Consider the following 12,796-nt stretch of genomic DNA (forward strand, 5'->3'; position numbering starts at 1 on the left):
AGCGACTTAGCAGCAGCAGCAGCATAGCCATACCGTGTAGGTCCACCCAAGATGGATGGGCCATGGTGGACAGTTCTGACAAAACATGGTCCACTGGAGAAGGGAATGGCAAACCACTTCAGTATTCTTGCCTTGAGAACCCAATGAACAGTATGAAAAGGCAAAAAGATAGGATACTGAAAGATGAACTCCTCAGGTGTGTAAATGACCAATATGCTACTGGAGAAGAGTGGAGAAATAACTCCAGAAAGAATGAAGAGATGGAGCCAGAGCAGAAACAACACCCAGCTGTGGATGTGACTGGTGATGGAAGTAAAGTCTGATGCTGTAAAGAGCAGTATTGCATAGGAACCTGGAATGTTAGGTCCATGAATCAAGGTAAATTGGAAGTGGTCAAACAGGAGATGGCAAGAGGGAACATCGACATTTTAGGAATCGGCTAACTAAAATGGACTGGAATGGGTGAATTTAACTCAGATGACCATCATGTCTACTACTGTGGGCAGGAATCCCTTAGAAGAAATGGAGTAGCCCTCATAGTCAACAAGAGAGTCCGAAGTGCAGTACTTGGATGCAATCTCAAAAATGACAGAATGATCTCTGTTCATTTCCAAGGCAAGTCATTCAATATTACAGTAATCCAAGTCTGTGCCCCAGTCAGTAATGCTGAAAAAGCTGAAGATGAACAGTTCTATGAAGACCTACAAGACCTTTTAGAACTAACACCCAGAAAGATGTCCTTTTCATCATAGGGGACTGGAATGTAAAAGTAGGAAGTCAAGAGATACCTGAAGTAACAGGCAAATTTGGTCTTTGATTACAGCTGTGATAAGTTGCAGTCATCATGATTATGATTTTGTCTTTAAATATTCAGTTATCTTCTAAAGTGATTTTATAAATAAGAACATTCTTTTATACCTATGGGCTTCCCTGGTGGCTCAGATGGTAAAGAATTTGCCTGCAATGTGGAAGACCTGGGTTCAATCCCTGGGTTGGGAAGATCCCCTGGAGAAGGAAACGGCTACCCACTCTAGTATTCTGGCCTGGAGAGTTCTATGGGCAGAGGAGCCTGGCAGGCTACAGTCCATGGAGTGTACACATATTTACACCCACACATATATTTACTATTTCCATTGTACTTCATTCCTTTATTGAGGTGTCCATTCTCAACCTGGCACTTTTCCCTTCTTATCAACAGACCTTCTTTAACATTTCTCATAGTAGAAGTCACCTGTTGATTAATTCTCCAGTTTTTAATATCTGAAAGGGTCTTTATTTCACTTCTTTCTTTTTTTTATGACTTTCATTGTTGTGTGTCGAATTCTAGGTTAACATATTTGTTTCTTTATTTCTTCAGTTCTTTAAAGATGTTGCTCCACTATTTTGAGGCTCACCTTTAAGTTTGTTTGGCCAGACCATAGCAGCCTTTAATGTAGGCCTTTTTTATTTTTATTTTTTTGCACTACTGAGGAAATGCCCTTCTAACTATGCTACCTGTTGCCGCATGCAAGGTTTTTCTGCTTTGGTGGAAACTATCCCCAGCCTTTTATGAGCCCTGGAAATTGACTCACACTTTTTTTGTGTGGTTCGCTCCCTACTCTCAGATAAGTTCTTTTAAAGCATGTATTGATTAGTATTCAATTGAGAAACACAGGAGAGACACAGGGGAACACTAGTCTCCCTCAACTCCTGTTTATTTTTGTTCAGTCTGGGATACTGCCAGGCTCTACTACAGACCCACACCTAGCGCTTTACCCTAGAAAGTGAGATTTTAAGTGAGGCATTCATAACATTCACTTCCTTTGTCTTCCTTCTATCGAGGATTGCTCTCCTTCACTGCTTATTGTATGCTGTCTGAAACCTATTTCATATTTTGCAGTTTTTAAATCATTTAATGTGGGCAATTTACTCTAGCCTTTATTATTCCATTTTGGCCAGATGTGAGCATTCAGACGCTGTGTTCTTAGCTACATTAGAGTGTCTTTCACAAAAAACAAAATGGAGCATAACAAAGTTTTCAGGGGCAAAGACTGTCATCTGGGATCAACTCTAAGATTTTTTGTCATTTGATTTAATTTTTTCTTTCTTCCCCCAATTCCACACATTCTCTGGAAGTTCTGAGAATTTTATCCTGTCACAGGGGGACGAGAAAATGTGGTAGTGACAACTAGATATCTTTCAATATCTGTTTTTCCTTTTTAAAAATTTAAATTTATTTATTTTAATTAGAGGCTAATTACTTTACAATATTGAAAACACCTGTTAATGAAATGTCATGTCCAATTTCTTGAAATATCCTTAAAGGGGAGCACCCTTCTTTGTTCTTCCTTCCTTGCTGCTAGTTGGTATTTGAAGTGATAGTTATAGTTTGAGCTTCCAGTTTGTACCCTGAGAAGGAGCCATGTGCTGTAATGGAAGAGCAGACTGGAAGGTGTCTCAGTTTTAATGACACTGGGAAGTCACATACCAAATTATTTGTTTATACCATTTTGGGGCAATTTTTATTGGCAAAAGCAAAAATAAACTTGTCTAATTTCAGCCATTGCTGTTCTGAATTGTCCATCATTTTTGATTGAGACTCTCAAAAAGCCATATGTGAGAGAAGAGAATGACAATGGGAAGGCATGTGTGTGTCTGAGTAACTCATTAGCCAAGGATTGTATTTTTTCATATACTTCACCCATGCCTCTAAGTTCTAAAGCTACTTCAAGACCACACTACAGTCTTAAAAACACAGTCATATCTATTATCTGACTTGATGTTTTCAACATCTATTAGTTGGCTAGGGCAGAGAGTATGGTACCATTTTAGAGGTAAGAAAATTAAACATTGAATAGTGTAATGTCTGCAATAAGCACTAAACTAGTTCATGGGAAAGAGAGGGTGGAGCTCTATTCTTCTACACCAAATCCAGTTCATCTTCCAAGATAGAACTTTTGAAAGACCTATCTATTGTTGATAGAATATTCTGTAGAATTGTAGGGTAGGAAATGTTTGAAGGAGCTACCGGATTCTGACTGTTTTATTTACCATTCCAGCAAAAGGGTGAACCATGGATGACATTGACAGGACTGAGACTGAGAATGAGGAGACAGGAAGATTGAAAAACTTTAATTCATGGATTAAACGCAACTTCAACTATGAATGCTATATGACTTTCCTTAATGGCTGCTATGGCTGCAACTGGGAAGCCAAACAGGAGAAGAAAGCTAGACGACCACTCTGCTGCTGCTCTTTGGTACAGAGAGTTAGGCGGGGGGAGACTGACCACACTTTCTTTTGCCTTGAGAGAAGTGCTATAATTGTGTGTGTGTGTGTGTGTGTGCCTACATACATCATGTGTAATGGATCAAAAATAACTTTATTTAGAAGGTTAAAGGTGATCAGAATTGGATAGCTAAAGAATAGAGAATGGCAGAAGAAATGGTATTGGAGGAGGAGTCAAAGGGTTTAGTATAAGGTGTATTTTAGGTGGAACAGAGGATAAGAAGGGAGAAGTGGTGCGAACTGAAGCTAGAGATGGAGGCAGGACAGATGTTGTGTGGTTTTAAGAATTTGATTTCTGCCATGTAAGCAGTAAAGAGTCCCTAGAGATTTTTAAGATATTGAGAAACACAGTAGTGTGTTTGGTGAAAAAAGAATTTCCATTGTTGAATTTATGCATACATGGCAATAAACAATAAGTGATTGGATGGAAAAAATGTGTTAACCAAATTATGAAGTACCTTTATGTCAAACTAAAATACTTGAAATTTATCCTGATAACAGAGTGGAGGCTTTGAACATTTTTGAGTGAATGGCAGCAAAAATAAATAATAAATAAATAAATAAAATCAAAATAAAATGGATTTATTCATCAGCTTTATTGAATGTGTGCCACAATGAATAAGACCATTAAGGCTTCTAACCCTCCTGCACCTCACAATCTAGTAGGATGGGTTAGGTAGTAAACGGCAGTGAAGAAAGATGGCTTTGGCTACAGAGAAGAGCTCTGAAGGTAATACATAGGAAAATGTGTTATGCAATGGGAACGTGGTTATAGAAGACTGCTTTGAGACAATGTTATCTGAGCAGTCTGTTAAGAAGACACAGGGGCCAGCTATGTATGTGCATAGGGGCAAAAATATTTCAGGCAGAGGAACCAGTAAGTGTGAAACTCTTGAGGTAGGAACAGATTTGGTCATGTTCTAGATACAGAAAGAAAACCAGTGTGGCTGGAGTTCAGAAATAGCATCAGTTGGTAGAATGAGTGGAGGTCAGGAATGGGCAAGGCTTGACCATGTAGAATCTTTGGGCCATGGCAGGTAGTTTGGGTGATATTCTTGTATAGTAGAAAGTTCTGGAAGAGTTGTGAGCAGGGGATTGACTTTATCTGATATATGTTTTTAGAAGGGCACACATGTTTTGTGTAGAGAGTATCAGTTCAGTTCAATCTCTCAGTCATGTCTGACTCTTAGTGACCCCATGGACTGCAGCACACCAGGTCTCCCTGTCCATCACCAGCTCCCAGAGTTTACTCAAACTCATGTCCATGGAGTCAGTGATGCCATCCAACCATCTCATCCTCTGTCGTCCCCTTCTCCTCCCGCCTTCAAACTTTTCCAGCATCAGGTCTTTTCAAATGAGTCAGTTCTTCACTTCACATGGCCAAAGTATTGGAGTTTGAGCTTCAGCATCAGTCCTCCCAATAATATTCAGTACTGATTTCCTTTAGGATGGACTGGTTGGATCTCCTTGTAGTCCAAGGGCCTCTCAAAATCTTCTCCAACACCACAGTTCAAAAGCATCAAGTCTTTGGCTCTCAGCTTTCTTTATAGTCCAACTCTCACATTCATACATGACTACTGGAAATATAGCTTTGACAGATGGACCTTTGTTGGCAAAGTAATGTCTCTGCTTTTTAATATGTTGTCTATGTTGGTCATAGCTTTTCTTCCAAGGAGCAAGTGTCTTAATTTCATGGCTGAAGTCACCATCTGCAGTGATTTTGGAGCCCAAAAAGATAAAACCTCTCACTGTTTCCATTGTTTTCCCATCTACTTGCCATTAAGTGATGGGATCAGGTGATATGATCTTAGTTTTTTCAGTGTTGAGTGTTAAGCCAGCTTTTTCACTCTCCTCTTTCACCTTCATCAAGAGGCTCTTTAGTTCCGCTTTGCTTATTGCCATAAGGGTGGTGTCATCTGCATATCTGAGGTTATTGATATTTCTCCAGGCAATCTTGATTCCAGCTTGTGCTTCATCCAGCCCGGCATTTCTCATGATGTACTCTGCATATAAGTTAAATAAGCAGGGTGACAATATACAGGTTTGATGTACTCCATTCCCAATTTGGAACCAGTCCATTGTTCCATGTTTGGTTTTAACTGGTTTTTTTTTTTTTTTTTTTTGACCTGCATACAGGTCTCGAGGCGGGTAAAGTGGTCTGGTATTCCTAACTCTTTAAGAATTTTCCACAGTTTCTTGTGATCTGTATACTCAAAGGTTTAGCATAGGCAATGAAGCAGAAAGCAGATTTTTTTTTTCTGGAATTCTATTGCTTTTTCAATGATCTCACAGATTTTGACATGTTGACCTCTGGTTCCTCTGCCTTTTCTAAATCCAGCTTGAACATCTGGAAATTCTTGGTTCACATACTGTTGAAGCCTAGTTTGGAGAATTTTGAGCGTTACTTTACTAGAGTGTGGAATGAGTGCCATTGTGCAGTAGTTTGAACATTCTTTGGCATTGCCTTTCTTTGGGATTGGAATGAAAACTGACCTTTTCCAGTCCTGTGGCCACTGATGAGTTTTCCAGATTTGCTGGCATATTGAGTACAGCACTTTAACAGCATCAGGTTTTAGGATTTGAAATAGCTTAGCTGGAATTCCATCAACTCCACTAGCTTTGTTTGTAGTGATGTTTCCTAAGGCTCACTTGACTTCCAGGATGTCTGGGTCTAGGTGAATGATCACAGCATTGTGTTTATCTGGGTCATGAAGGTCTTTTTAATGTAGTTCTTCTGTGTATTCTTGCCACGTCTTCTTTATATCTTCTGCTTCTTTTAGGTCCATCCCATTTCTGTCCTTTATTGTGCCCATCTTTACATGAAATGTTCCCTTTGTATTTTTAATTTTCTTTTTTTCTTTTTTTTCCTCATCACTTTCTTTTTTATTTAAATATATATATATTATCATTATTATTATTTTTACTTTACAATATTGTATTGGTTTTGCCATACATCAACATGCATCCACCATGGGTGTACACGTGTTCCCCATCCTGAACCCCCCTTCCTCCCCATACCATCCCTCTGGGTCATCCCAGTGCACCAGCCCCAAGCTTCCTGTATCCTGCATCAAACCTGGACTGGCGATTCGTTTCTTAGATGATATTATACATGTTTTAATGCCATTCTCCCAAATCATACCCCCTCTCTCTCCCACAGAGTCCGAAAGACTGTTCTATACATCTGTGTCTCACATACAGGGTTGTCGTTACCATCTTTCTAAATTCCATATATATGCGTTAGTATATGGTATTGGTATTTTTCTTTCTGGCTTACTTCACTCTGTATAATAGGCTCCAGTTTCATCCACCTCATTAGAACTTTGAGACTCTAGTCTTTACCATTATATTTTTTCTTCTATTTTTTTACATTGATCACTTAGGAAGGCTTTCTTATCTCTCCTTGCTGTTCTTTGGAACTCTGCATTCAGATGGGTATATCTTTCCTTTTCTCCTTTGTCTTTCACTTCTCTTCTTTTCTCAGCTATTTTAAGTCCTCCTCAGACAACCATTTTGTCTTTTTGCATTTCTTCTTCCTGGGGATGTTTTTGATAACTGCCTCCTGTACCTCCATCCATAGTTCTTCAGGCACTCTGAAGAACTACAGCAAGTCCCTCCCATCAGGAAGCTTCCACAATCCTCTTTTCCTCACCCATCAGAGAGCAGATAGAATGAAAACCACAATCCCAGAGAACTAACCAAGCAGATCACATGGGTCACATTTCTAACTCAATAAAACTATGAGCCATGCTATGTATGGCCATGCAAGACAGATGGGCCATGGTGGGGAGTTCTGACAGAATGTGGTCCACTGGAGAAGGGAATGGTAAACCACTTCAGTATTCTTGCCTTGAGAACCCCATGAACAATGTGAAAAGGCAAAAATATATGACACTGAAAAATGAACTCCCCAGGTTGGTAAGTGCCCAATATGCTACTGGAGAAGAGTGGAGAAATAACTCCAGAAAGAATGAAGAGATGGAGCCAAAGTGGAAATAACACCCTGTTGTGGATGTGTCTGGTGGTGAAAATAAAGTCTGATGCTGTAAAGAACAATATTGCATAGGAACCTGGAGTATTCAGCCCATAAATCAAGGTAAATTGGAAGTGCTCTTGCCTGGAAAATCCCATGGATGGAGGGCCTGGTAGGCTGCAGTCCATGGGGTCACTAAGTCGGACACGACTGAGTGACTTCACTTTCACTTTCCACTTTCATGCATTGGAGAAGGAAATGGCAGTCCACTCCAGTATTCTTGCCTGGAGAATCCCAGGGATGGGGGAGCCTGGTGGGCTGCCGTCTATGGGGTTGCACAGGGCCGGACACGACTGAAGCGACTTAGCAGCAGCAGCAGCAAACAGGAGATGGCAAGAGTGAACATCGACATTTTAGGAATCAGTGAACTAAAATGGACTGGAATGGGCAAATTTAATTCAGGTGACCATTATATCTACTACTGTGGGCAACAATCCCTTAGAAGAAATGGAGTCACCCCCTCATAGTCAACAAAAGATTCCAAAATCCAGTACTTTGGTACAGGTTCAAAAATGACAGATTGACCTCTGTTTGTTTCCGAGGCAAACCATTCAGTATCTCACTAATTCAAGTCCATGCCCCAACCACTAATGCTGAAGAAGCTGAACAGTTTTATGAAGACCTACAAGACCTAGAACTAACAGCAAAAAAAGGTGTCCTTTTTATCATAGGGAACTGGAATGCAAAAGTAGGAAGTCAAGATATACCTGGAGTAACTGACAAGTTTGGCCTTGAAGTTCAAAATGAAGCAGGGCAAAGGCTAACAGTTTTGCCAAGATAATGCACATGTCATAGCAAACACCCTCTTCCAACAACACAAGAGACGACTCTACACATGAACTTCACCAGATGCTCAATACTGAAATCAGATTGATTATATTCTTTGCAGCCAAAGATGGAGAAACTCTATACAGTCAGCAAAAACAGGACCAGGAACTGACTGTGGTTCAGATCATGAACTCCTTATTGCAAAATTCAGACTTAAATTGAAGAAAGTAGGGAAAACCACTAAGTCATTAAGGTAGACCTAAACCAAATCCCTTATGATTATAATGTTATAAATAGGCTTCACAAAATTCCATTAGGGTAAAAGAATACAGTGGTCTCTCCAGCCTGAGGAGGGTAATGCTTCACTGTAACTATATAGACCTTTGGGGAATATAAACAGATGTTGCTGAGGTACCACGGATAAATGGAGCTAATTGAGACCTCCTTTTTTCTCTTCCCAGAGAGAGCGATTATTTTACCTTGGTTGATTGTGTCATTTTGCTTGTCTACGCTTTTACTTTTCACATGGATAGAAACTTCAAATGAATTCAATGGCTTTGACTGGTGAGTTTCACTTTTTGTATTTTCATTTGTGTAAGGGCTCTTTGGTATAATTACCACATGGGTCTTACTTCAGACTGAAAAAATCTGGTGACATAAGAGGGAGGGTGGACAAAGTTGTAGTTTTGCAGCTGGTGGATGGGAGGCCTGACTCTGGGGAAGCGTAAGCATGCTCAGCACCCTCAGCTGCTATACCTCCCTTCCCTGCTCAGTCTCACTCTTAGACCAAATCTGGCTCAGAGGGAGATTTCTTTGTGCTTCCAGTCCTTCTATTCAGATGACTCCCTTGTTCCTCAGCCTCTTTTGCCTGTGTTCACTGATGCTTACACCAGTTAGTCTTCATGATCTTGGTCCATGAACCCTGATGTCTCTGCCTCACCTCCAGCCTCTACTTCTTCCTTCTGTCCCCACTGGGTTTCCTAAGACTCTAGAGACAGAAACAATGTCCAATCTCAGCACATTTGGAGCCCAGTTCCTACTCTGGACTGCTCCTGGCTCTTCCAGTTTTTCTGGCCTGACTGGTACAGCGTACCCATTAGTTGGTCTTTGAGGGGAAAAGGGGTATCTTTGAGTGTGAGGCTTTTAAAAAATGTAGTATATTCTGGCAGTTTGTGGAGTTCTCTTTATTTTGGCTTTTCCTCGCTGTGTGTGGGTTTGTACAGGTGGCTTGTCAAGGTTTCCTGGTTAGGGAAGCTTGTGTCGGTGTTCTGGTAGGTGTCCAGTAATGAGTTATGAGATGTCTATGGTTTTGGGGTGACTTTGGGCAGCTTGTATCTTGAAGCTCAGGGCTGTGCTCCTTTGTTGCTGGAGAATTTGCTTGGTATGTCTTGCCCTGGAACTTGTTAGCCCTTGTGTGGTGCTTGGTTTCAGTGTCGGTTTGGAGGCATTTGATGAGCTCCTGTCAATTAATGTTCCTTGGAGTCAGGAGTTCCCTGGAGTCAGGGTTTGGACTTAAGCCTCCTGCTTCCAGTTATCGGTCTTATTTTTACATTAGTTTCAAAACTTCTCCTTCTATACAGCACCATTGATAAAACAACTCTCACTATTTGCAGATGACAAGATCCTCCACATAGAAAACCCTAAAGACTCCACCAGAAAATTACTAGAACTAATCAATGACTATAGTAAAGTTGCAGGATATAAAATCAACACACAGAAATCCCTTGCATTCCTATACACTAATAATGAGAAAACAGAAAGAGAAATTAAGGAAACAATTCCATTCACCATTGCAACGAAAAGAATAAAATACTTAGGAATATATCTACCTAAAGAAACTAAAGACCTATATATAGAAAACTATAAAACACTGGTGAAAGAAATCAAAGAGGACACTAATAGATGGAGAAATATACCATGTTCATGGATTGGAAGAATCAATATAGTGAAAATGAGTATACTACCCAAAGCAATCTATAGATTCAATGCAATCCCTATCAAGCTACCAACAGTATTCTTCACAGAGCTAGAACAAATAATTTCACAATTTGTATGGGAATACAAAAAACCTCGAATAGCCAAAGCGATCTTGAGAAAGAAGAATGGAACTGGAGGAATCAACCTACCTGACTTCAGGCTCTACTACAAAGCCACAGTTATCAAGACAGTATGGTACTGGCACAAAGACAGAAATATAGATCAATGGAACAAAATAGAAAGCCCAGAGATAAATCCACGCACATATGGACACCTTATCTTTGACAAAGGAGGCAAGAATATACAATGGATTAAAGACAATCTCTTTAACAAGTGGTGCTGGGAAATCTGGTCAACCACTTGTAAAAGAATGAAACTAGAGCACTTTCTAACACCATACACAAAAATAAACTCAAAATGGATTAAAGATCTAAACATAAGACCAGAAACTATAAAACTCCTAGAGGAGAACATAGGCAAAACACTCTCTGACATACATCACAGCAGGATCCTCTATGACCCACCTCCCAGAATATCGGAAATAAAAGCAAAAATAAACAAATGGGACCTAATTAACCTTAAAAGCTTCTGCACATCAAAGGAAACTATCAGCAAGGTGAAAAGACAGCCTTCAGAATGGGAGAAAATAATAGCAAAAGAAGCAACTGACAAACAACTAATCTCAAAAATATACAAGCAACTCCTCCAGCTCAACTCCAGAAAAATAAATGACCCAATCAAAAAATGGGCCAAAGAACTAAATAGACATTTCTCCAAAGAAGACATACAGATGGCTAACAAACACATGAAAAGATGCTCAACATCACTCATTATCAGAGAAATGCAAATCAAGACCACTATGAGGTACCATTTCACACCAGTCAGAATGGCTGCGATCCAAAAGTCTACAAATAATAAATGTTGGAGAGGGTGTGGAGAAAAGGGAACCCTCTTACACTGTTGGTGGGAATGCAAACTAGTACAGCCACTATGGAGAACAGTGTGGAGATTCCTTAAAAAACTGGAAATAGAACTGCCTTATGATCCAGCAATCCCACTGCTGGGCATACACACTGAGGAAACCAGAAGGGAAAGAGACACATGTACCCCAATGTTCATCGCAGCACTGTTTATAATAGCTAGGACATGGAAGCAACCTAGATGTCCATCAGCAGATGAATGGATAAGAGAGCGGTGGTACATATACACAATGGAGTATTACTCAGCCATTAAAAAGAATACATTTGAATCAGTTCTAATGAGGTGGATGAAACTGGAGCCTATTATACAGAGTGAAGTAAGCCAGAAGGAAAAACACCAATACAGTATACTGACCCATATATATGGAATTTAGAAAGATGCTAACAATAACCCTGTGTACGAGACAGCAAAAGTGACGCTGATGTATGGAACAGTCTTATGGAATCTGTGGGAGAGGGAGAGGGTGGGAAGATTTGGGAGAATGGCATTGAAACATGTAAAATATCATGTATGAAACAAGATGCCAGTCCAGGTTCGATGCACGATACTGGATACTTGGGGCTAGTGCACTGGGACGACCCAGAGGGATGGTATGGGGAGGGAGGAGGGTTCAGGATGGGGAGCACATGTATACCTGTGATGGATTCATTTTGATATTTGGCAAAACTAATACAATTATGTAAAGTTTAAAAATAAAATAAAATTAAAAAAAACAAAACAAAACAAAACCAAAAGAAATGTAGTATAGTTTATTTTTTCCTTCGTAGAAGTAAAGTATGGTTTGTTATTTTAAACATTAAGAAATGTAGAAAAGTAGATAATATCATCTTATTCTTGAGTAGCAATCACTTGGTATACTTCCCAGTCTTTTTTCCTGTGCCTGTTTTTATATTATGTTCATACTATATATATAATTTTTATTTTTTCTCTCATTTAAAATAGTTGTACACATTTTGACAAATTATTAAAACTCTTAATGATAATCACTTTAAATGGTTTTAAAGTATTTCCTGATATGAAGGTAGTATAGTGTGCTTACTTAACCACTTTTTATTGTTAGGCTTTATGATTAATTTTCTGTTTTTGTAAAATAAGAGTGAAGAGAAATCTTTGTGTTCTGACTTACGGTCTTACAGGAAATTCCCACAAGTGGCATTATTCAGTCACGAAGAATAAACACTAGTAAAACTCATTGTGTCTATTACCAAAGTATTTCTCAAAAGATAGTACAGTTTCCATTCACAATAGAGGTATTTGACTTTCTGTTTTAACCCTCCATTGACAGCATTGAGTATTCTAATTTTTAATTGTTTTTATTAATTTTATAGATGAAATTTGTTTTATTTTAATTATTTACCAGGTATCAAAACTTGTTTATTTAGTAACTTATTTTCTTTTTAGTTCTCTCTGTTTGAATATATTTATCTTGTGGAATCTAATTTTCTCATTTATATGCATTCTTTATTTAGAGTTAAGTTCTAAGTTTCTCCACAATATTGGAAATAAGAAATGTTTCATTTCTTTATAAAATTTCCCTCAGTTTTAAATAACTTTACATTGAGATGTAATTGAAATATAATGTTACATTTCTGTTAAGTATATATTATAGCATAATGATTTGCTATTTCTTTATATTGTGGAATGATCACCATAGTAAGTCTGGTTAATATTCTTCATCACACATAATTTCAGATTTTGTGTGTGATGAGAATTTTTAAGAAACTTTCTTTTAGCAACTTTCAAATATACAATACTGCATTTGTAACTATA

The 12,796-nt window shown here is 38.8% G+C and overlaps 1 protein-coding gene across 1 annotated transcript in view; it reads left to right on the forward strand.

Moving 5' to 3' along the window:
• Nucleotides 1-3,044: 3,044 nt before the first annotated feature.
• The window catches only part of LOC112444840 (glycerophosphodiester phosphodiesterase domain-containing protein 4-like), a 115,843-nt gene continuing 106,091 nt past the window's right edge, over nucleotides 3,045-12,796 (forward strand). The window contains 3 exon segments of the mRNA XM_024987388.2: nucleotides 3,045-3,238; nucleotides 8,530-8,548; nucleotides 8,551-8,632. Coding sequence (XP_024843156.1) covers nucleotides 3,053-3,238; nucleotides 8,530-8,548; nucleotides 8,551-8,632 — 287 coding nt within the window. The 5' untranslated portion in view covers nucleotides 3,045-3,052.

The sequence above is a fragment of the Bos taurus genome, chromosome 29 (assembly GCF_002263795.3).
Source record: "Bos taurus isolate L1 Dominette 01449 registration number 42190680 breed Hereford chromosome 29, ARS-UCD2.0, whole genome shotgun sequence".
Taxonomy (NCBI): Eukaryota; Metazoa; Chordata; class Mammalia; order Artiodactyla; family Bovidae; genus Bos; species Bos taurus.